The sequence below is a fragment of the Pongo abelii genome, chromosome 1 (assembly GCF_028885655.2).
Source record: "Pongo abelii isolate AG06213 chromosome 1, NHGRI_mPonAbe1-v2.0_pri, whole genome shotgun sequence".
Taxonomy (NCBI): domain Eukaryota; kingdom Metazoa; phylum Chordata; class Mammalia; order Primates; family Hominidae; genus Pongo; species Pongo abelii.
This window is the reverse complement of record NC_071985.2, coordinates 146,536,752-146,562,890: the sequence shown is the minus strand read 5'-3', so window position 1 is coordinate 146,562,890 and position 26,139 is coordinate 146,536,752. Positions and strand designations below refer to the sequence as shown.

The 26,139-nt window shown below is 42.3% G+C and overlaps 1 protein-coding gene and 1 pseudogene across 1 annotated transcript in view; one reads left to right on the top strand and one right to left on the bottom strand.

Moving 5' to 3' along the window:
• Nucleotides 1–2,071: 2,071 nt before the first annotated feature.
• On the bottom strand, nucleotides 2,072–3,234 carry LOC100450289 (ribosomal protein uL30-like; annotated as a pseudogene).
• Nucleotides 3,235–19,836: 16,602 nt separating this feature from the next.
• Nucleotides 19,837–26,139, top strand: part of CLCA2 (chloride channel accessory 2) — a 34,302-nt gene continuing 27,999 nt past the window's right edge. Inside the window, exons 1-3 of the mRNA XM_024238450.3 lie at nucleotides 19,837–21,974; nucleotides 22,881–23,018; nucleotides 25,957–26,107. Coding sequence (XP_024094218.2) covers nucleotides 21,789–21,974; nucleotides 22,881–23,018; nucleotides 25,957–26,107 — 475 coding nt within the window. The 5' untranslated portion in view covers nucleotides 19,837–21,788. The remainder of the gene's footprint in view (nucleotides 21,975–22,880; nucleotides 23,019–25,956; nucleotides 26,108–26,139) is intronic.

Below are 26,139 nucleotides of genomic sequence, written 5' to 3'. Positions count from 1 at the left end.
GCCTACATCACATTCTCTTGATTACTGTAGTTTTATATAAGTCTTAAAATTTGGTAGACTCCATTTACTACGAAGATGGTTGTCCACAGGGCAAGTCAGACAAGAATTGAGCAAAGTCTTGGGGGAACAGAACAACTTTGCTTTACAAGATAGAGTATCAGCACGTGTCTTAGTTTGGAGTGCTGTATCAAAAATATAGACTGGGTGGCTTAAACAACAGAAATTTGAGAAGACCAAGATCAAGGTGCCAGCCAATTTGGTTCCTGGTGAAGGCCCTCTTCTTGATTTGTAGAAGGATGCCTTCTTGTTATACTCCCACATGGTAGAGAGAGGAGGGAAGCAAGTTCTTTCATGTCTCTTCCTTTTATAAATAATAAGATCTTTGCTTTGTATAGAATTATAAATTACAAACTATTATTTTGCTTAATCTTTTTAACCAACATGTGAGGCGGACAGGCTGGAGGATATTATCTCCCATTTTACAGGCAGAGTGAAAACAAGCTGGGATATAAGACCTGGGATTCCATACTCACAACTGCTTTTTTCCATGACTTTGTGATACATCATTTAAAAGTAATCTGATTTCACAGTGTTTTACAGTGTGAGAGTAACATCTATAGTATCTATTCCTGGCAGGCTAACTCTGGAGCCAACCAACCTAATTGATGGCCTCATAAGCTGGCATATTTTAAGGCATTCTTATACCTCTAACTCAATTTCCAGCTATATTTGAGGGCCCCATAAACCAAAATGTAGAAAGCTGCTCTGAAAGGATCAGGAAATAGAATGGTCAAGCATGTTTTAAAGTTTAACCTAGGCCTGGCACATCCTCCTCAATTGCTCAGATGGCAAGCTGAGGTAATTAATTGAAGGGACTACTGCGAGGGTCCACTTGGGGGTGGTCACTGATGAAAAACACAAGCAGTATCAGATCCACTGTTTTCAGGAAATCCCTGGAAGCCTTGTTGCTAGTTTCCTACATTATTACCAACAGGACAAAGGGCAATACTTTTGGAGACTAGAATTTGCAAGGAAAAGGTTTATTAAGCTGCCTGCTTGGGTCCTAAAAAGCCAGACAGTGCTAACTTTATCCAGGCCAAATGAAGAAAATGGTTCATTCCTTCCTGATCTGGGTTTTAAGGAGAGTGCTGATCATCAGAGAAATCAGGAAATTCTATCCTGAAGCCCAGGAGAGAAATGGTGGGCATTTCCCAGAGTTCTAGTAGGCACAGGGGGCAACACAATCTGCCACGTAAAGAGAAAAAGCTCTCTTGGTAAGCTTTGGTCTTCCACAGGACATGGAACCAGAAATGATCAACATTGGGGCCTGGGTGACCAGTCCTGATAAGAGCAGGACTTCCTCACATAAAGTGCATAGGTCCCTGAGGAGAAGGGTCTAAATACCCTAAAACTGCAAGCAAAATTTTGAGTGTGTGCGTGTTTTTCTGCTGAAGAGGTCTTTCATTCTCAAATCCTGAGCTTTTAGAGAAAAAGGCTAAGCCAGTTGCAGGCTAGAATATAAAAGCCACCAGATATACTTGGAGTCAGCCAAGTCTGAGAGCTCTCAGAGCCACCACTGAAAAGCTGGAACATAGATGCACAGCAGAGACAACTGAGCAGTTCTTTTTTGTGCCCTTCTTCCTAATTGTATTTCAAGTCTTTTAAAAATAAGGCCTTAGGAACTCCTAGATTCAAGTATACCCCTGGGCTTGGTGCACTGCTGCAGGAGTCTTAGGGCGTCTTGTACAAAATGCTTATTCACTCATGAATATTAAACCCCAGGATAGAAGATGCGACAAAGCAGGACTCCTTCCTCCATGGCATGTGCTGATTTCAGAGGATGTGGCAGCCAATATGGAGAACATGGAAATGTTTCCTTAGAACTGGACTGTGCCAAGAGGTGCCTGCCATGAACATAACCTGCTGTCTTTTCCCTGACCCTTCCCTTCCAGTTTTTGACAATAGAGCAGGAAATAATCTTCTCTGAAGTCACTTGGTATCAATTCTGAAAAGCAAAAACACATACTTCCAATACACTAATACACTGTGCTTTCAGGTATTCTGGGTCTAGTTCAGCTGTGGATGAGCTCATTCATGCCTTCACTCTGATAGCCAGGTGAGCCCATTCCCTTGAGGAAGCCCACCATGTTATTCTTGGTAGCATGACAGGCCACAAAGAGGTGGAAAGGGTGCAAGAACAGTGAGATCTGGAAATACTTCCCCAGGAAGACAATTTTGTGAATGACGTCTTTCAAGCAAATAACGCCAAACCTCCCCAGGTGTTCCCCAATAACTGTGTTGTCTGCCAGAGGGAATGATCTCACTTTTGACCTTGGCTTGCCCACGTTTCAAGATGAGTTCCTGGAGAGACTTCAGATTTGAAAATCCCCAAGTCACATAATGTTCCACTATATGCAGCATTTCTAGGCTGAGGGTGGAGGGGTGGGGAGGGGGTGACTTCTACAAAGACACCACTGAAAAATGTCTTCAGGCAAAGTCTTATGATGATTCCCTGCACCAGTAAACTCACATCATTAATCCTTTGGATGCATACAACAAAGGCCGAGGAGTGTTTATCTGGTTGTTCCAAGGCACAAGGTTTTACATCTAGTCATCTGAGTTGCAGCTTGTCACATTTATGCTGCCAAGAATCATATAGGAATGATTCCAGTCACTTAAACCTGAGCCCTTTTCCTTTCCTCTGCTCCTTCTTTGCTAAAAGTGCCCACTTTGACTGAGTGGCTTTGAGAACTTGATTTCCTAGGACCAAAGGAAATTTTATTTAGTCTTGCTCTGCCAACTTTCTAGTGCTGCAGCTACTGACCAAGCCCTCCCCACTGTCATGTCTCTTCTTATAAGGCAATAATCCCATCATGAGGGCTCCACTTTCATGACCTAATCACCTCCCAAAGACCCCATCCTTAAATACCATCACATTCAGTATTATAGTTTGAACATATGAATTTTGGGGAGTGGGGGATACAAACATTCAATCCATAGCAATGGACAACACGCTATCTTGAACTTTGAAAGGAGTTCTTACCAGAAACCATCCAGAAAGGCACTAACTACCCCAGCACTATACTAACTAAACCTGTAGAGGTAGGGCTAAGTGTGGGCCTGGGGTGAGGGTGAAATGGGTTGTTACAATTACACAGTAATTAGCAACAAGGGCTTTGGAATCAGACCAACATGTATTCATGTTTTCTACCAAGAAGTCTTGGGAAAATTACTTCCCTGAGGCTTCTCTATTAAAAACACTAAGGAATAATTCTACCCATCTGATAGGATTGTTGTGATAATTAAAGCCATATTTGTAGAATACATTGCCTTATCGCTGATAAATCGTATGTGCTCTGTAAGTGGTAGGTATTGGCAATGATTGTTTTAAGGTACAAAGTACATGATGCACAATCAAGAATGTTTATTTCTTTTCCTCCAGATATTTTCCACGTAAGTTGTAGTCTTCAGACACGAGCCTTTTTTTAAAGGAGAGTAATAGTATATGTGAATCTAGTTTTCCCTCTAACTATAAATGATTCCAGTAATTACCATAACCTGAAAAAAATCCAGGATGTTTGACCAGTTAAATAATTACTGTCAAACTTAGCCCACCTTGCAGCATATGTTCAATGTCTACAGTCAATGAAATTAGGTCAGGTATTAAACCATTTAATGCATTATATTAGATAACCAGCTTTTAAATCTGTTTATTTTAAATGCTATTCAGAAAATAACACGGTTTAACCTTGTATTTTAAGCTTAATACTCTGTCCTCTGGGACATCAGTGTTTCTCTGTCTGACCAAAGGAAAATGATGCTTGAGTACAAAATTTACCTTTTAAACTATATTATCACTTGGCTTTCATTAGCTATTAAGGGCTTTTTTAATGTAAGGTAATGTAAGCAACTTAAGTCTGATGGCATAAAGATGCTGTGTGGTCGTAGAGAAATTGGACACTTTTTATTCTTGTATTGTTTGAAAATCCACTCGTATAACCAGAAATTAATTTGAGAGCTAGTGAACTATTTAAAGAACCCTCAGAAAATGATGGACTCCTAGGTGCCAAGTACAAAGAAAAACATTTATGGGAAGACAGAAAGTGGTCCTTTGGAGACAGAAGCTTAATAATGCAGGGATACAAATATGAAATTGCCATAGTTAGCACATGTATGGTCTAGACACACTTTAAGAAAAGCTTAAAAAACCTAAACAATTACTTTGCTTTTTCCCTTTTTTCTTTTTAACATAGGCTTGTCCACTTTGGATGGATATTTTTCAATAGGTCTTTCCCCCGCTAGCTTATTAAGCTAAACATGATCCTTTTATTTGGAAAAGAAGGGCTGAAAATAATATTAATTTGTTCATCAAAATGTTACATAGTTTACAGATTAAACCACTTTATGTACATGTTTCCAAACATTGATTGACACTTTTTAGAAATGTCAATGCTATTTTCTGAAGTGCCTTTATCAATCGTTATCAGCTTCAGCTGGAAGTAACAGGATACCCAACTGTTAAAGTGGATTAAAGAATAGGGGCTTTCATGACTCCTCACAGTGAAGTCTGGAGTTAGGTGCTCTTCGGCTGACTCAGCAGTTACCTGTGTCATCAGGGACACTGGCTCTTTCTGCCTTTCTGCTCTGCTACCCTTTGCAAAAAGCAAAAAGACTGCCCTCACACCTTTTACCTGACGGTCACAGAGCCCCCCTCAGCTTCTGACACCATGATAAGAAAGAAGAATGGGGGTTTTCCAGACTTTTCTTTTCAGGGAGAAAAATCTTTTTTATAAATGATCTCAAAACCACCACCTCCTTCTCTTGCACCTCCCTCCTCCTAGCATATCCTATTGTCAGGTCACATACTCACGTTGCAGTTTAAGGGCGGCTTGGAAAAATGAGCATCGGACATTTGACCTCCGTCATGGAAGACAGGTTCTGCCAGCAAGAAAGAAGGAAGGAGAATGGTGATTGGGTAGGCATTAACAAAACCTAAGCGGAGGCCACACACATGAGAAACCGGCAATACATTAATTGAGATTAATATCTATTAAACTCTTACTCTGGCCTAGTCATAGTTTTAATCACTCTATGTCCCACTTAATTATTACACCAATTTTACAGATGTAGCAACTGAGGCATAGAGATGTTTAATAACTTAGCTAAGGACACACAACTAGTAAGAAGCAGAGCTGGGATTTCAATCCAGGCAGACTAACTTGAAAGCCCAATCATTTAAGCATTTAACCACTGCTTCCACATTATTGTGATAACACAGGATTAGCAGGTGACGGCCAATAAGAGTTCATATAATGGAAAACAGAAGTGGCAGGAAATTTTGATATATTCTTATACTCTGGAATTTTATTCTTTTGTCTTTATTCCCTTCTTTGTAAGTCATCTACAATGTGTGACTCATTGCTATAATGTAGATTATGATAAGTCATTCAAATGGAGATAAAGCATGTATGTGATGTAATAACATTTAGGATAAGTTATGACACTAAAAAATTTACTCTTTTATTCTTTAAAAAGATAATATGCTTCTTGAAAAGTTTCTTTTCAAAAATGTGTCACTCATAACCATTGTTTTCAAAAGACTCGATATTTTTGTAATATGAATATTTGATCTTGGATAAAATGTACTATATATTGTACACTTTTTGTTTTGGAAATTATTGCATTTTTAGCAACCAATTATAACATTACATCAAAGAACTGATTCATTTTCCTTTTTCCTAGTTATCAGACTCTAAAAAATCTCTACTCAAAAATATCCCATTACTTTCTAATAGAGAAAAAATTAAAACAGATATATTGTGAAAGAGACATACTAATTTTTTTTTAAGTTGTTCCCAGCTGGGCACAGTGGCTCACACCTGTAATCCCAGCACTTTGGTAGGCCGAGGCGGGCTGATCACCTGAGGTCAGGAGTTCGAGACCAGCCTGGCCAACATGGTGAAACCCTGTCTGTGCTAAAAATACAAAAATTAGCTGGGCATGGTGGCAGGCACCTGTAATCCCAGCTACTGGGGAGGCTGAGGCAGGAGAATCGCTTGAACCTGGGAGGCGGAGGTTGCAGTGAGCTGAGATCACACCATCGCACTCCAGCCTGGGAGATAAGAGCAAAACTTTGTCTCCAAAAAAAAAAAAAAAAAAAAAGTTGTTCCCTAGCCTTCATGGGGGAGTATAAAAAAAGGCAGAGGAGAAAGTACTCATATGAGAGAGACTAAAAGAATTGGCGAGGAATGAGGAATAAGATCAAAGTGGTCTTAGTTTAAGCAGGACCTTCATTAGAATTTTCAAGCAAGCCATAGCCAAAACTCTTGGAATAATCAAAACAGGAGATTATTCAAGAAAACTGGGAACAAGGTAGAATGCTAGGCATGGTGGGATATGGGAAGAACCCTGAGACCTTACTCTGAGACCTTGGCTATGCCCAGCTAGTTAAAGGGAAAATGGCAGCTTTAGAAAATAGAGCTGACATGTCACAAGAAAAAGAATGTCAGAGGAGAAAATACTCTGACTTTGAATTCAGAGAAGAATAAATAAAGGTGAACTCTACTCCCTTTTCAAGGCCCCAGGAAGATGAGTGTCTTTGCCAGAATAGTCTTTGAAAGCTCTTATTGAAGAATCCCTTTTGGGGAGAGCACTTGGTAAATGTCTGGGGTGGAGGGGAGCTCTTCTACTTCTCCTATCTTGCCTGGATTTTGAGTGAGTGGTGCTTAGGATTCAGAGGAGTAAGGCACGGGCTCTGTATGAGGCCAGGAAAGGCTTGTTTTGTTGATGGTTGGTTGGATGGTTTTACTTTTCAGAGTGAGGAAGAGAGAAGAGAAGAGGGATGAAGATCCCTCAAGATAGAAAGAGGCTGAGGCAAATTAGGAGCCAAGGAAGATCCACATTTGTGGAAAATTATTTAAAGAATGTTGCCAGCCAGGTGTGTGGTGGCTCACGCCTGTAATCCCAGCACTTTGGGGGGCCGGGGCAAGTGGATTGCTTGAGCTCACGAGTTCGAGACCAGTCTGGGCAACATGGCAAAACCCTGTCTCTACAAAAAATACAAAAATTAGCTAGGCATGATGGTGTGCACCTGTAGTTCCAGCTACTCAGGAGGCTGAGGTGAAAGGATGGTTTCAGCCTGGGAGGTGGAGGTTGCAGTGAGCTGAGATGTCACCACTGTACTCCAGCCTGGGCAACAGAACCAGACCTTATCTCAATAATAAATTAAAAAATAAATAAAGAATTGTCAGGTTCTAACTGAGGTCCAAGGGGAGTCAGTGGGTAAGTGGCAGGTAGCTAGAAAAACACTCAAGGAATCATAGACAGTTTCGACATGGCTTTACTCTCTCTCTGGGCATGAGTGAACCATATGTATAGCATTAGCAGGGTAATTATACCTTTTTCAGACAATAGTGGCTCTGAGCCCTAATGCACCTCATGTGGCATGGTTACATAATGTGTGGAGTTGTGCGCCTGCACTCCAAACCCCCTGAATCATGCTGCACCAGAAGGCCACTTCAGCCTACTCCTGACTAAAGTGCAGCCATATCGCTTACACTCCACCCCCTAGGCTAAGGGCCTCCTCCAGGCAGGGATACGTGACCATAGAGTGGAGACCTGAATCCATATCCCACAACAACAATACAGACAGCAACAGCTCACTACTAGGATCCCAGCTATGCTACTTATGACTGTTAGGGCCCAGCATAGGCCAGAGCCTGGGGAATGCCACCATCTCTGCAGGGGATCATCAGTAAGGCTCTCAACTGCCTTAATCTCCCATGAGATCCCTTGCAGGGCTGCTGTTAAGTTCTGCTGATTGTCAGGGATAAAGGTACAACACTGTGTTCCTAAAAGGACACAGGTGCCTCCTTGGGCAGCAGTTATTATGCCTAAGGCCATTCTGTTTTGCCACACCACCTTTCTGATCTGATCAACCTCATCCATTAACAGGAGGAGGGCCGGTCAGTGTAATTCAGAGCCCAAGTGTTGTGCTCTACAAGAACAGTAACTTGTGCTTCTACAGTTATGACACCTGCTCCAGGGATAGTCATTGCGTAGAACCACCAGGGGGCTCATCGCATTTGCGAAAATGAAGAGCGTAGCACCTCCCAGTTACGCTGACATCTGGGCAACATGGAGAGAACAGTGGCAGGTACATAAGGCCACCCCCAGGTACAACATCCAATCCAGTCATCTGGCAGGTAAGGCCACCCTGTGTCCCCACAGACTCATAAAATCTCAGGGGCAAAAAGTCCATTGGGCGTGACCTTAGTGGGGCCACTTATTCCATCCTACCTCTGGTGCGGCAACACATGTTATGTTTGCACAGACTGTGACGGATACCCATCCCACAGTGGTGTTAGCCCAGTGTTGCTCTATGCACTGCAGTGCCTGGGCCAGGGATACTACATGTTCCCCCGCTAGCCAGCCCCGCCTGTCATAAAGGCTACAGGCCAGCCAGGGGGTGGGCACACCATGGGTCTTGCAGCATCCTTTGTCCAGAGCTTGCCACTTTGCGTTCCAGGTGTCAGCTATGGGACTCCAAGTCTCCAGCTATGTCCAGTTCTCTGCAGATGTGGGATGCATGTGCCAAGGCAAGCTATCCGCAGCTGCTGCTGGAAGGGTGGTGCAGACCCAACGGTTGAAAACATTGGTCACCTCAGCATAGGTCCACAGTGCAGTTGGAGCATGTTAACCTATGTCAAAGTGACAGAGCAAGCACAGGTACTAATGGGGGTAAGTCACGACCCTCAGGCAAAATACAAGCTAACATTTCATCCCTAGATAACAATGCAGCCGCCAAGGGCTTTTGCCCTGGGCGATGGTACCACACCTTCTCAGCTCCCCATGGTTTGAGTCCTGTATCAGTGCCACAGTCACAGGGGAGCTCATAGTAGGCCACACAGACAGTACATATGTCACCTGGAGGAGGGCTCCTTCCCCGGCTGCTCCACCATGAACAGCCAACCACAGGGGCATGCATCAAACACCCAAGGAGCAACATGCAAGTCACACTGCAGGCCCTCCCCCCAGGGAGCTATGATGGCCAGCCACCAGCAGTGGGGAGCTTGGAGGGTCCACAGACACAGCCAGGTTTTCTGTTCTCCTGCCTTCAAGGGTGTTGGGGCAGGCAACAACAGGTTACCATAAGTCCCCATATCTGGTCAGAGGAGGTCATCCCTGGTATGCATCTGCAACTGAACGGGACAGTGGCCCAGTGTAACAAAGCCTTCACTGGGGCTGGGCCACCTTTCGGTGGTCATTCATTCAAGGTTTGGAGCACCAGGTCCAGCCTGGAACTCCAGCCCCGCAAAGATGGGGGTGTGGCATGCAAGCATAACCCATTCTTCAGGAGCCTGTTATATTGCTCAATCATACCCACAGCTTGTGTGTTGTATGGCACATGGAGTCCCCACTTTATGCCCATTTGTTGTGCCCATTTTTGTACCTGTTGTCCAGTGAAATGTGTTCCCCTATCACTCTCAATGGCCAGAGGGTAACCACACAGGGCACATAAGTGTTGCAGGGCCTGAATGGTGTTCTGTTGGTTGACCACCCTGCAACGGTAGGGGAACAACAGGCCTGTGGCTACATCCACAGCTGTTAGCACATGCGTATACTCTAGCAGCTTCAGCAGTGGCCTGATGTAGTCTACTTGCCACCTGGTCAAGGGCACTTGCCCTATCATTACTGTTGTGTAACACTGGGCAGCTGCCTCTGATTAGGGTATGTCTGAGCACATGCTGGGCATTTCTGACAAGCCTCCCAAATATCTTGCATGGGCAGGGACAGATCCCAATGCATATTGACCTGTTGCATCAGTTTACCCCCGCATGTCCCAGTTTCTGGTGTAGCCACATGGCCACATCTCATGTAGGTGCCGACTCTAACCATCAGACCTTAGCCAAGACATCTGCCTCAGCATTGCTGGGGGTAGCCAAAGGCCACTTATGTATTTTCCTGGTAGTTAACCACAAGGTTAAACCTTGATAGACCACCCAAATATCCATACAGATTACCATAGGTTTTGCCTCCTTGGTGATCACCATCCATAGGGCTCTGTGTTCAGCCCATTGCCTACTTCGTCCATACCAAGTTTCAAACCATATGGTGTCAGTACTAGGTTGGACTGCAACAGCGGTCCAGGGAGCAGTAGCACCTCAGCTAGACCCATCTGTGTACCATGCCACATCAGGAGTGGGGGCAACGCCCTTCCTTAAATGAAGGCTCAGGGTCTAGGGGTGCCTCAGGCCTTATCTTCCTTTAAGACTACAGGTCCCAAGACCTCTTGCAACTCTACTACTAAGGGGCTTGTACTCAGCATACTCCACTGCTCCAAGTAGTCGCCCCACTTTGCCAAGGTGGATGTCTGCACCGTCCCAGTCTAGGGGGTCATTACCCATGATGCACCCATCCTACTATTGGGTAAGTCATTCACACAATGACTGCAGCCGATCCTGTCACACTCTCACAAGCCTGAAGGGCGGCATATACAGCTGCTAGCTGTTTCTCTATCAAGGAATACCAGAGCTCAGCTCCCTTCCATAGGGATCAAAAGCCTAATGGCATTCTCAAGTGCTCCTTGTGCTGCCACAGGTCCCATCTGAAACCATCTGTGGTCACATGCACATCCAGCTCAAATGGGTACCCCTGGTCAACTACCCGTAGGGCTTTTGCTGGCTGAATAGCCTGCTTGGCTGGCAGGAAGGCAGTCTCAGCCACATCATCCCAATCCCAGGTAGCTCCCTTCTTTGTTAACCAATGCAATGGTTTTATCACTTTGAGCTAAAGTGGGCACAAATGCCCACCAATATCCCAGGAGGCCCACAAAAGTTTGCAGGTGCTTCACCGTGGTGGGGTGGAGATATGCCTGAATCTTATCAATGATAACCTCTGGGATGGCCTTTGTCTCACTCGACCAGATAACTCCCAATAATTTGGCAGATAATCTAGGCCTTTGGACCCTGGATTCACTGACAGCCGAACTGCATGCTGCCAAACGTTGCTGCAAGAGGGGCACTGCCACTTCTAAATCAGCAAGAGAATCAGAGGTTAACATAATATCATCAACATAATGGAATAGGTGGGCCCCTTCTGGACATTGCCAAGCAGCTAAATCTGTAGCAACTAGACCGTGACATTTGGTGGGGCTGTGCACATAGCCCTGTGGCAACACTGTAAAAGTTCATTGTTCCCCATCCCACATGAAGACGAACCGTTCCTAGCTTTCTGGAGTGATGTCTATGGAGAAAAATGTATTGGCCGAGTTCACTACATAGTGGTACTGTCCCAGTTCTATCATCAAATGGTCCATCAAATCCATTATTGATGGTACAGCTGCATGCAAAGGGGATGTTACTTAATTTAGTTCCTGATAGTCCACCATCATCCACCAAGTTTCATCAGGCTTTCCATCTGGTCACACTGGAGAACTGTAGGGGTTGTAGGTGCCACACACTATCTGCACCTCCTCCAGCTTTTTAATTGTCTCAGTCATCTCTGTATGCCCACCCGGCAAATGGTATTGATAAATTGAAGTAACCCGTTGGGGTTGTGGCAGGATCTGAGGCTGGTGATGCATATGTCCATGCAGCACTGGCTTCACCACATGCACTCGGAGTCTGAATTACCTTGCCGTGGTTTGTAACACCAGGCCCTGTAAAATGTTCACCCCCAGAATGTATTCCGGTATGGGAGACACATACACAATATATAAGCGGAGAGCCAAACAGCCCATGCCAAGGTACGATACAGGCTTCACTTTCACTGATAAGCCACCATAACTGTCAATGTAAGCAGGTTTCTGGAAACTTATCCAGGTTCCCATAAACAAGGCTGCAATCTGTGCCAGTATCCGCCAGCGCCAGCACCTGCTGTACATTAGTGGGAGAGCAGTGGATTGCTAATTCCACATGTGGCCTTCAGTTATCTAGTGTCCCCGCAAGCTGGGGACCTCAGCCAGTTCCCTAATCAAACCGAAAAGGCTCTACATTTCCACCTGGCTGCAGCAAGTAGTCTTTGAGCTAAAGTACCCAGATGGGACCGGGTGGCACCGGGTGGTGCAGCAACGTCCTTCTCCCCCTTGGGCATTTTCTGGAATTGCTACTCTGAAGACAACTATCTTCACAAAGTTAAGAGTACGTCATTGGGCTGCTTATCAATTTTCTCTCATCCAATCCCAGCCAAAATCAAATCTATCTACATCTGTGAGCATGTCACTCAATTGTGACTCCCTTTTCTCCCATGGTAGGGACCCTATGGGCAAGACGTCTTCCCCTTCTTTACTGTGTGGAGCCCTTGGTCCCACCAATGGCCTTCTGCTTCTGCAAGAGCCGCCACAGCAGTAGTCACTTCATGTATGCAGCATCCTACGTATGGGGTAAGGACAGCAGTTAGGAAGCCAAAGGCACTCGGGAGCACAGAACCCAAAATGAGATCCCTCATGTGGGAGGTGAAATGTACATCATCTGGCCCCCAGGTATTCAGGTCAAACATAGTGTGATGGCTAATACTGAGTGTCAATTCGCTTCAATTGAAGGATACAAAGTATTGATCCTGGGTGTGTCTGTGAGGGTGTTGCCAAAAGAGATTAACATTTGAGTCAGGGGGCTGGGGAAGGCAGATCCACCCTTAATCTGGTGGGCACAATCTAATCAGCTGCCAGCGAATATAAAGCAGGCAGAAAAACGTGAAAAGGAGAAAACAGGCCTAGCCTCCCAGCCTACATCTTTCTCCCATGCTGGATGCCTCCTGCCCTAGAATATTGGACTCCACATTCTTCAGTTTTGAGATCTGAACTGGCTCTCCTTGCTCCTCAGCTTGCAGACAGAGTTTAATACTTAATAAACTCTCATATATATATACATATATATATGTATGTATGTATCTCCTATTAGTTTTGTCCAAGAGAACCCTAATACACATAGCCCGCTGCATACTTATCTCCCAGGTGACTTGCACCAAATTGGCATACAACTGCCATTTACTCATGGTTTCAAGTATTTCATTGGTGTCCTTCCACACCATCTGTATGGCTGCCTATAGCCACTCAATCAAGGTGTGGTCACCTTGCCCTTGTGTCAGCCACCAGCTAACCTGCAACCGCTGATGGAGGGAGGGGTGAGTCATGATAGAGGCCATCTTTTCCATCTCAGAGGCAGAAGAGGTGATACTGTCTGCTCCCTCATCCCACAAATGAAGCATCCAGATGAGCAGAGGTTCCCCTGGATGCTGACGGCACTGCTTGCCTAACTCCCACAACTCAGTTGGGGTATAGGCAGTATTTGAAGTATGTTGCATTACAGTGGTGGGTCTCTGAGCCTATCCTTGGGGCCCCAATGGCTGCTTATGTTCTACCTTCTGGTGGGCCACTGGGTGAGCCCACGACAGGAGTTCTTCCTCCTCGGTATCTGACCAAGTAGGGGGTCTCTGGCTGAGACAACAGACCCAGGCCTGCATTCACAGCAGCTTTTTAAATTTAATTTTATTTTTTTTGAGACGGGGTCTCACTCTGTCACTCAAGCTGGAGTGTAGTGGCGTGATCTCAGCTCACTGCACCCTGCACCTCCTGGGTTCAAGCAATTCTCCTGCTTCAACGGCCCAAGTAGCTGGGATTACAGGGGAGCACCACCATGCTCAGCTAATTTTTGCATTTTTAGTAGAGACGGGATTTCACCATGTTGGCCAGGCTGGTCTCAAACTCCTGACCTCGGTTATCCACCCGCCTTGCCCTCCCAAAGTGCTGGGATTACAGGCTTAAGCCACCCCGCCTGGCCCACAGCAGCTTCTAATTCCTTTTCCAAGCTCTGCAGCCAGGACTTCAGGCACCCTGCCTACACCTGGAGGTCCCCATTCATGGCAGCTTCTAACTCTTTTTCTGAGCTGTGTAGCCAGGCCTCCAGGTGCGCTGCCTGCACCTGGAGGGTCCTTATCTGCATTGCATCCCTCAGGGACTGGGTGTGTACTTCTCGTAGTGCAGTCAAAAATGCCCATCCAACTCTGCCAGCAAAGGCTCGCTCCTTGGTGGTCTGTGCTTCCAGCTGCTTCAGCACCTTCTCCACGCTCATGGGGGACCCAATTACTGCCGCCCAGGTTTCCACCAGAACAAATCCAAGCAGAACAGCCGCCACGGGGTACCACAACCCATGTTGCAGCCACATGGCCAACCTGGAATCAGTGGGGAACCAAAGGCTCACTCTCCTCAGTATCCTGTTCACGATGCCAATTGTCAGATTCTAACTGAGGTCTGAGGGGAGTTGGTGGGCAAGTGGTGGGTAGCTGGAAAAACATTGAGGAATCATAGACAGTTTTGACATGGCTTTACTCTCTGGATGCGAGCGAGCTGTATGTACAGCGTTAGCAGGGTAATTATACCTTTTACAGACAATAATGGTTCCAAGCCAAGCACGAGCTCACATGGGTGATCACCTAATGCACTTCGTGTCACGTGGTTACATAATGTGCAGGGTTGTGCACCTGCTCTCCAAACCCACTGAGTCATGCTGCACCAGAAGGCCACCTCTGCCTGCTCTTGACTAAAGTGCAGCTATTTCCCTTACAAGAATGTTGCAATTTTCACTGACTGCTTAAGTTTTATTTTCTTCTGTGATATAAATACTTCTCCAGTTTCCCTAAGAACTCTTTAGTAAAGTCTAAATTGCTGCAAACACAGTATATACATGGTTCTTTGAGAAATTTCAAATACTACACTTAAGACAATGTAGTGAAACACAGAAGCAGTAGGTGTGGATCTGGGAAGCAGGAGTTTTGAGAAATCAAGCATCCAGCATAGTTGCAGAAATTTAGGAGGGGCTTGATCTTCCATGGGCCATGAAATTGACAAATGTAAAAGCCAATTATACCTACTTCTCTGAGGAGCAAGAGAACTCCAGCTGACAGTACTGATAATTATACTAATTAATAATTACTGTAGAATCAGCTGCCATTTATGAGCATTTATGGATGAGGCATTAAGAACCACAGCCTTATAAGCTTAAACTTGAACTACATTTTTGTCATTTGACTACCAATGACTATAGGTCTCAGGTTATTTTTTTTGTTGTTTCTCATTTTATCTCATCTCTTGTCAGTCAGCATTACGTTAAGGCCATTTGGGCAGCCAAAGAAGTATGATCCTTCCTCTTAATAAGCCTATAAGCTGAAGGGCTCTTATTTCACCCACACAGCAACAATATTTAATAGGGAGAGGAAAGGAAATCCCAGGAAAGTTGGAGGAAGAAGACGATTCAACCTGTTGTCTGAGCTTTGTCTCCATTCCTCACTGGCATTACAGTTACACCCTCCAACTGGCCCCCACTCCACCTGCGGCCTCCTCCCATCGACTTCCAACTCAGCAGCCAGAGTAGTCCTTACAAAAAGAACGTCTGAAGGTCATACTATATCACTCTGCCAAATTTACCACTGAGTCCCCATTTTACAGAGTAAACTCTCATCCTTTACATAAAGTTGCAAGCTTTGCATGATCTGTGCACCAGAGGCCACCTGGATGCTTTAGCCTCTCCAGAGCCAGAGATTTCACCTCCTCTCTCACTCTGCTGTCCTGTGCCCACTCCACTGCAGCACCAGCCAGTCTCAGCCTCTTGCACTTCTACCTGCTCTGTTTTACTCTAGGGTAGTTTCGTGATTCCTCCCCTCACTCCTGGTAATCTTATCTGTGAGGCCTTCCTCATACCACTTAACACAAAATAGAAAACCCCAACTTCCACCCTCTCATTGCCTCCCCACCTTATCTGATTTCTTATGTGGCAACTAGATATTACATTATACTTCTTTGTTGTGTCTCTCCCTTCTCTGGAATGTAAATTCCAACAGGACAGGGACTTGGTTGGTTTTGCTCATTCATACCCAGCACGTAGAAAAGTGCCTGGCATCTAGTAGGAACACAGTTTTGTTTTTAACAGCTTTATTGAGATATAATTGACAGAATTTTACTTTTGAATGAATGAATGAATGAGTGTGCAAAAAGAGAGAGTAAGAAAAGTTAAGGGAGCAGTCCCCTGCTGAGTAAGGCAATCATTGAAAATCACTTGTTTGAGGCTATGTGTTGGAGATCACTGAGGAAGCATAAGAAATTTTAAAAAAAGTGCCCATTAAAACAATCTTATCATGCCTCACATGTGATCAATAAGAAAATAGCTGGATTCAACTGGGGGCGGGGAGGGGCAGGGCAGGGCTTTAATAATAGAGAAGTGATTGTGAATTTTAGGATTCCAAAACCTACAGATCAGTGGTTTTTGTTTGTTTGTTTGTTTTAAAACAAACAAAAAAACCACACAGTTCTTTGCAGTTGTTTCTTTACAAAGAATATTTAAACAATGGTGTCACCATAACTAATGCAATGTTTTTCTCCTGAGTTCTGAAGAATACACAGGCCTTTTCCACAGAAGGTAAAAATGTGTTTAAAGACTATAAAGACTACCTCTTTCTGGTGTAAAGGCTATAAACATGAAGTAAATCCCTAGACATTTCCCAGGAGCTTTCCTGACCCAGAGGTTACTTCAAGTATGGCCCAAGGACCAGTGGCCCCAGCCACATAAATAAATTTCCAATATATATTTCATATATTAGGTTGAGTTTAACGTAAGTTATTAATGTTTATCATAATGATTTATTCGTTCTTTATGGGCAATCCTCACTTATTAAAGATGTCATTGGTTGGCTGAAATTAATAATTCCCCGTTAATTCACAATTTATATTTTAGTGGTAACTATAAAATAAAACAAAGGCTGCATCAGTCACAAATTAATTTACATTTGTATTGGAAACGTAAGGGAGCATAATGGAAGCTTAATAGACATGTAGAATATTGGTCTCATCTTGACCCACTGAATCAGAATCTGCATTTGAATAGGTGATTCTTGGGTATAATAAAACTTGAAAAGCACTGTTCTGGACAGCTTTTGGTACATTTTGGAAGGGAGGTCTGTGCAGGCCCGTTCTGTTGCTGAGAATTTATTTAGAGATTCATAGCCCCAGATACCTGCACCCCAAGAACAGAAGGGGGAGCCCTAATCTCCCAGTTCCCAGTTGAAAAACTGGTTATAGTTGCTTCCTGTTCTTCACAGGGCAGGTAATGTGAAATGGAGTATTAGAAGCAGCACAAGTAGAGGAAGGAGAACAAAAAATACCCCCTACCCCTTCCCAGTGGGGTTGCGAGCAAGAGGAGAATCTGGCAAATCCCTGGGGTCTCAGAAACATACGGAGGCCACTGTCAGAGCAGGACGCAATCAAGGAAAAACTAGGGAAGAACAGAGTCGAAATCTTGTTCTTCTACTTCTGTGTACTGTTCTGAGTCTCCCTGGTTATTTTTCATGTCTTTAATAAATTTCCTACACTTCTGCTTTCTCTTTTTTCTTTCCTCTCAAAAGTAACAGTAGTAATAACGATAATATCTTATATCCACATGATGCTATATACTCTCTGGTATATAGTAGATACAACAGTCTTTTACAAAAGGCAAGTTTGAGGCTGTTTTGCAAATGATAAATGTTCCATACACTTTCTCCCATTTTTTAATTGGGTTATCATTAAAAGTATTTCTTGTTTTTCATTCATTTTGGCAAATTTTGGAGGGTTTCGGTGTGTTTGTGGGCACACAAGATAATCTGTTGAGTTATTGCCAAAGTGAATTGAATGAGGAAAGTGAGGAAAAATAATACCATTAAGTAGATCAACCCCCTTATTTTGAAGGTGACAAAACCAAGCCTCAAGAGTTTAGGTGATGTGACTTGGATCCTACAGCAAGTGAATAAAACCAGTATCTCCCATTCTTTACATTCCACAGTACAGTCTACTGATATGCATGGAATAAATTTTAGAGAACCTGTGAGCTAAATCTTAACCTTGTGTCCAAGACAGATCTCACCTAAATGGTCCTTTAAAAAGATAGCTACTCTTACTATTCTTTAATTTCCACAGAAGCAGAATTTATGAGTTCCTGTGACTCTTGAGATACAGTATGATTAAGAAGGGCTTTGAAAAGTGCAAAGCACCATACAAACATGAGAGATTGTTTCTAATAATGACTGGTGCCCATAAGCCTTTATTGCCGAGAGTGTCTTTACAATATCCAAACTTAGTGCCTCCTTCTGCAATGTGAGACAGTCTCTGTTTTGTTCAATTTTGGAATCTTTTCACCATCAGGTTCTCAAGCAGCTATCTCTGAAACCAACTGGTTTATCCTGACATGCTCAATTCTGAGTTTGTGTTTCATTGTGTTTCACCTTTGCTCTTGATCGCCATGCTTTGACACGGTGGTGATTTGACAATACAAATGGCTTCCCAGACCCTATCTGGACCATCCACTTTGTTCCTTTGCTTTGAAAATGAGTCTAAATTTGAAGGAAATTGGATAAAGGAGGTAGGGAATGTACCATCTGGGCCCTTGGCAAACTCTGTGTTTTGTTTAAATTCTTAATCTTGACAATTTGTCTCACTTCTTTTCTGATTTATTTCACAGGGGTTACATAAACTAACATGGCCCATGAGCTGTGTAGCCCAACCGTACAGTGTACTACACTTTCCTCTTCTAGATGGGATTGTTGAAACCAAAGCCTGAGAGGAAATAATCCAAAATTTTCTGTGATTTCCCCAAGATGTCAAATCTTCTGACTTCTCTGACACCAATTGGATGTTTTATTCACTTAGACTGTGGGTCTGTACCAGCTGACTCCATGAAAAAAAATAGACAGGCCCTTCTGGGGCCAGGTTGAACTGCAGAGTCAGACAAAGAACAAAGATGTGCTTTAGATTCTTCAGTTACTGAAATTGAATAACCCTTATTTTCTTGAAAGCAGAATAACAGCAAAGCAGATTCCTAGAGTTTATATAACATTGAAATAAAACACTTAAAAACTGTATTCCTCCTTTCTTTTCCTTTAGGTATATTTTCTTTCTCAGATACTATAAAATCTAAAATCTATGGCTATGACCAGTTAATTTTTGTTTAATGAAAGGATAAAAAGTTCACTTTATTGATAAAGTCACACTTCACAAAAAGATGCTGTGCTCAGTATAATTTCTAATTCCTTTACTCAATTTCATTTTCTCCACCTTTTCAGTTTCGTCTGCTGTAAGGTCAGCCTGATGAAAGAAGAAGGCAGTAAAAAGAGACCCTCAGCTGGCCCGGTCCCAGGCCTGGCTGCGAAAAGGGCTCTGAATTATAAGTTAAAAAAAGCAGATAGACAAGAGTAGATATCATGCCTAGACTCTCAACCCAGGCTAAGCAAAGCCTGAGTGAGCTTGTTCAGGTTTCAACCCAAGTGAAGCTGGACAAAATTGTTCATTTGTAGCTGTTCTTTATAAAGTTGCATGCACTCTCTAGCCAATATTTTCCACCCTCACATCCCAAGGGAATCATCGTAATGATAAAAACAAGTGGAGAGAGTGCTGAATGTCAGTCCTCAATCACTCCCTCCCACAGCAAACAACCTATACAAGTGTCAAGAAAAACTTCCCTGGCTGTTAGCAAAAAGCCACTCTTGCAGTGTGCTTACGAGTTTAGTTTTTGAGCATATTGGTTTATCGATGGGAATATTTTTATTCTTAAAATCACAAGAGGTTGGCATAAGAAAATAAACTGCCAGGGATATTTGAAATGAAGTGCATTGTTCTGCTCAATGAGTCACATTTACAGACAGAGCCTTTGGAGCTGCCACACCTCTGGCCTTCTACTCTGAATACACAGTAAACAAACAGAAAAAAACTAGGGCTGGGAATTCAGTTCGGGAGAAAAGGCAGCTAAGCTGACCTTTGAACTTTAGGGTAAGACACTTGGGCAGTCACGTAATGACCAGCGCCATCTCATTCTCCAGGGAGAGCGCCATACTCAAGCACTGCCTGTCAAGAGGGAGCAAGAGGGAAACTGCTCTAGAACAGAAGAGATGCCTTCTAGAAAACAAGAGTGGGGGAAAGAATTTTTACACTATAACCCAGGACTCCTTCACTATCTTGTTTTATTTACTTCTCCTGACTCCATTCATTCAGCCATTCAACAGAGAGTTTACTGAGCTAGATGCTGGGGAAGTACTGAATAAAAACAGACTCCATCCCTTCCCTCATACAGCAGGAAGCTGACAATCAATTATACAATAAAAATGTGACATTGTTACCATGATCATACTGCAAAGGTGAAAGAAGGGAATTTGACTTAGTTACGGAGCTCAGGCCAGGCTTCCAGGACACAGCTGGAATTTGAAGGAAAAGCAGGTGAGAAGAAGCATGAGAATAGGATTCAAGCAAGACAGCAAGGGGAAAAAAATTCCCTCAACATCTGTCAACATCGCAGTGCAATATCAAAGCCCAGGTTCAGAAGACTCCAACCTTGGTGGGAAGAAGAGTGACATCACACTGCCCATGAAGATGGACAGTAGAGCAGAAAAGAGACGATGTTGGTGAAATCCCTGTTGAGAGCAGGGACAGACCGTTTCCTAACTGCTACACTCCCCTCCCCAGAAATGTTCTGAGAAGGGGCCACAGCAGGGAAGAGTCACAGGTTTTGCTTGCTGTGGACCTCTGACGCTGTGAATAAAACTTTTTCTTTAGTTTTACAATAGCTGTCACTGTGCGGCGTTCTTAAACACAAAGAAGAGGGAGAAATGAGGTTACTAAGATAATTTAGTAACTAAGAGAGAACATGATATATTGAAAAACAGTGGAATTTGGAGTCAGTTGGTTCATTCTAGTACGATGATAATACTCCCAACCTTGAACAAGTTACTTAGATTTTTTTGAACATTAGTTCTGTCACCCACAAAATAGGCATAATAAAATCCATCACTCAAAAAATGTTAGTTTCTTCTCTCATTGGCTAATTTTCATAATCAGAATTTCCCAGACTCATTGTTTTCATTTGAAAAGTACAAATTATACCTGCATCAGAGTACTGATATTTAAGTGAGTTCATTTGTAAACTTTAAAGCATGAGGTAACTATCAGGTATTATGAATCAGTCATAAAATATTTGCGATGGTTACTATATATTAGATCCTGTTTTTGGTCCTGGAGAAATGGAGGGTTGACTAAAGCAGGACCTCGCCCTTAGAGAGCTGAAGGAGAAATCTATTCTTCTTCCTGATGCAGAGAGAAAAGGTAGCAAGGCCAGAGGGAAAGGCCTGCACAGGCACCCAAGTTCCTGGCAGTTGGCCCTCCCTGGGGGATATCTGATATCTGACCCCCAGCCATCAGCTGAGAGCTTGCCCAGACTATCTGACCCAAGGGCTGTAGGGACTGGGCTGCAGAATGGATTTCTAAATCTTCAAAATAAACAGGCAAGGAAATCTTGCAACAAATGAAAAATGACTTGAGGGCAGTAGAAAGTACTTGTGCCAACTGATGGAGGAGGGTATGAAAAATGAGGAGAGGAAAATCACTTTAGACTTCTGTGTTTCTACTGCAAGTTGATTGAACAGTCCAGATATACTGATTTCCAGCCCAGATTTCCTGCTTTTAAGCTCCTTTGGTCTTATTTCCCTCTTCTTTCTGAGAAGTTATAAAATGAATGAGGGGCAGAATGTTTCTTGCCCAACCATGATTCAGGAGGCAGCTCAGCCACAGAACAGGCAAGCGTAGCATTGCCTAGAGGAAAAGGACTTGTAGAGGCAGGTCCCAGATGGATCCACCCCAGACTTTTCAAAGAAGACACCTCCTTCATCTTGTGTTCTAAAACCTTGCAAGTTCAGGAAGAAACCATCTGCATCCATATTGAAAACCTGACACAATGTATGCAGCAGGCTCAGTGTGAGTGAACTGGAGGCTTCTCTACAGCATGACCCAAAGGAGCATTTCAGGTCCTATTTGCGACCTGAAGTTTGTGACTCTCCTGGTTGTCTTAAGTTCAGAACTCCCATTCCTGGGAGCTGGAGTACAGCTTCAAGACAATGGGTATAATGGATTGCTCATTGCAATTAATCCTCAGGTACTCGAGAATCAGAACCTCATCTCAAACATTAAGGTGAGTGGAAATTATGAAATTGATACTAGTATCCCATTTGATCAGACCTGTAGCCTTATTTAAAAAGCTAACTACCCTGCCTGGTTTGTATTTGAGTAACAGAGAGAACAGCATTTTTAAAAGATAGCGCCACAACGTTATGATTATGGCTAACTAAGCCAGTTTGTTCATCTAATTCTGTGTAGTCTCAGCTCACAGAGTATTGATCTAGCCCTCTCTTTTGTTATTGTTGGTTGCTACTAATTTCAGCTCTTTTGTTTTCCTACATGACTGTTTTTGGGGTAGCAACTTTGAAAAATAACAACCCATTGTGGCAACAAAGATTGAATATTTCACTGATGAATAAGCATGATAATGAGCATGCTTGTTAAAATCATATTGCTAGATTCCATCCTGAGGGTGAGAATTCTCAGGCAGAAAGGGTGAGAGTCTGTATGGTGGGCCAAAAAGCAAAATTATTTCTTTTCACTTGAATGTGCTGTAACATAACTGACTATTTTTACTTTAATATGGCAAGGGAGGATCATAGCTCTATGACCTAAGAGCCTCCTTTTGGTATTGCTTTAGTGAAATCAGTAGCATCATAAGGTGTGGTCTTCAATGTGCCCACAGGTGTGACATGAAAAGGATTTCTTCCGTAAAAGCTTAAAAGCCTTTCTCAAAATTGGGAAAACTATGAAGGCAAGCACAGACATGTAATTAGTGTCCTAAAATCTTCCATATAATCATTTAAAGATTTTTTAAAAATTTGCTCCTATGTTTTCCCAAAGTCTAGTGCTTTCTCTAAAAGAAATGGGTCTCTTCAAAATATTTCAATATTTTTTATTACTGTTTAAGCATACCAAAAAACCAAAACATACAGGATTTACAAGTGGTAAAGTAAGTTTTTCTTTTGTCTGGCTATAGGAAATGATAACTGAAGCTTCATTTTACCTATTTAATGCTACCAAGAGAAGAGTATTTTTCAGAAATATAAAGATTTTAATACCTGCCACATGGAAAGCTAATAATTACAGCAAAATAAGACAAGAATCATATGAAAAGGTAAGAATCCAGGATTTCATTCAATGATCTCAAGGGGAAAAAAACACCAAAATATACTGTGCTTAAACTATAAAAGTGAGAAGTTAAGTAAAAACAAATCATCGGTATTAACAATGCAAATAATATTAACGGGCAGAATGTTATCAACAAAATATATGAGAATAAACGAATGCAAATTGTGCAGTAAAAAATGAGTCAAATGCCACAGCCTAAGTAGTTTCTCAGAAGATCTCTTTATTTTGTAACTTATGGAGTCCTTTCTGAAAAGTTTGGTTGAGGATCAAGAACTAGTTTTATCCTACTGAGGATGGGCTGCAAAGGGAACAGTTCCAATTATGACTATACCCATTTACCATCCTGTCAGGAGCAATGAACATGCATGTCCAGACAGAAATATAAACCACCATGCATATAAAAATATGACTACCGTCTTATGCCATGGTGTAGATTATCAGAATTTCACATTAGCTCAAGTCCAGGATATTGTTTTAGGGGAATAAGGAGATTAGAAGGAAGGGAGGAAGGATGTGGGGATGTGGGTGAGTAGGGGAATGGCTACCTTTTTTTTTCCACCTATAGAAGAACTTCACCTTGAAAGGCTCTCACAAGTTGCAGATCATGATTAAGCACCCCTGATGATGTCGGGTACATACTAGTGCGCACACTATAAATAAATGATAAATAATATAAATGGTAAATCACTGTTTGAAGTCAACTGTGAACAAGAGTCCACTGCAGCTACCAGAAGGGCCAGAAGTAGAGGCATTGGCAACTTATCTCAGGGTTTCAGCAATGGAGTGGGTTTGAGACTGTAACTACATCTCTAACAGAATGACTCAAACATGTGGTACAGCTTTCCCCTTTCCTTATTTCTGACCCTTAGTATGAAATTTCCTAAGTCTGTTTCATTCTTAGCTCTCCTTCGAAGCTACTCTGTCAGAAATTGAATGGTATAGCAATCCACATAGGTACCCCAATGTCCTGAAGAAGTTAAAGAGCCTGTGAAAAGCATTTGACCTATGACCAGATGAAAGCATTTGAGAATGTTTGCACATGAAGATAAGATAGGTGGGGGAACTGGGGTAAACTGGGAAGAGTTAGTGTTTAAGCTCCAACTAAGTGCCAGGCATTTTACATATATTATTTAATTCTCACATAACTTAAAATTAGTTTCTGTGATCACAAAGTAAAACACTGGGGCTTAAATAAGGTATGGACTTTGTCCCAAATCTAACAGCTAGTAAATTATAGAGCCATAATTTGAATGTCTATTTGACTCCAAAACCCATGCTTTTTGCACTAAGCTTTGTTGTCTCTAGCTGTCAATAGAGATTTGATGCATCTGTTTGGCCTTCAATAGAACTAAGAAGTATTGGAGACAACAAACACCAAAACCAGATTGCCATAGGTAACACTCTTGATCCTAATGGAGGGGAGAGAAATAAGTAAAGCAAAAGCGAAAATATGAGTGAACAGAAAGACCAAAGGAAACAATAGTCCCTGAATGCTGTTCGTATATCTGTTGGATACCAATTCTTTAACCTCAGAATGTCAATTAAGCAAACACTTAGTGAATGATCATTATGTACGGGACCATGCTAGGCACTGCAGAGAACCCAAGGACCAGCAAGGTAGTTCCTGTCCTGTCAAGTCTACAATGTGATGTAGGTAGGAATCAGGGAAGGGGAAAAGGGTTGGGAAAAGTAGATAAGAGCTGAATTACTGTGGTCTATAAGGTATAAGGTAACCCCAAACAGCCTCTGAGTATTCCATTCCATGAAGGGCACTCTTTCCTTTTGGCCTCAGGACAAATTTTCAGACAGGAATGAGGTTTTACCCAAGTGAGGACTATCCAAGAGTGTGACCTCTTCAGCCTTTTTTGTAGGTACTTCCTTGTAATGATCTTGGCTTGAATTCTTATCTTTCTAAAAATAAATGTTAATTATTATAAAAGTAATTTATACTCATTGAAAAATATTAAATAATGTAGAAACATGGAAAATAAAAATGAAAAATATTATTGTCCTCTTCTCCTCAGTGGCACACACACAGACACAGATGGATACACATACATACACACATACACACACACACACAACACATATACATATTGTACATAGAGTGATAATTGTGTATATTGGATCATATTAGATCTATTTTTCCAAAATCAGCTTTTTAAAAAACTTAACAGCATATTTAACTTTTAAGGGCATATCCAGAACAATATGTTATCTTTCTTCCTAAAAATAAAAGAAACAATGTTATATATAACATTTTCTTGTCTTGATAGTTATATGAGTAGATATTTCAGCTTTGGACTCAAAATATGTTTTAGCAACAGTAATGGAAATGGTCAGGCCATAAGATGAAATATAACTTCATTGGAATGATCGTTTTGCTGATCTAATTGGTTACAGGAAAGAAAGGACAAATTTTCAAAGAAATAATGTTCTATTGTCTTACACCAATAAAATAACCCACAGAAAGTTGTTCACAAAAGGCTGTAACATTTTACAGCCTTCTGAATGGTTCTGAATGATGTATAAATGCTTTTAGAATTTCTTCAAATATTTTAATTGCATTTTATAGTGTTTTGTTATACCAGACTTTTACAGGATTGACTTTTGAGATTATTTTAATCTGGAATGTAGAAAGATCAAATGGAAGTAATTAGGTTCCATAAAAATTTGCTAAGCTTTCATAACATAGACCTTTTTGGAAATCCCAAGTGATTTTACTGATATGTAGCTGTGCGTGCATTTTAAACTCCATCCACAAGGTGTTTTTCTTCAATTCTGTTTTTAAATTGGGTTATAATTACATACAGCAAAATGCACACATCTTAAGTGTACAGTTCAAAGTGCTTTAATGAATGTATACATTTATGTCACCAACAACAGAGCTGAGAAAGTATTACAAGGCATTTCTTTTAATTTAGGCAAATGTCATAGTGACTGACGGGTATGGGGCACATGGAGATGATCCATATACCCTACAATACAGAGGGTGTGGAAAAGAGGGAAAATACATTCATTTCACACCTAATTTCCTACTGAATGATAACTTAACAGCTGGCTACGGATCACGAGGTAAGTGGGACCAATAAAACAATAGCCATTGA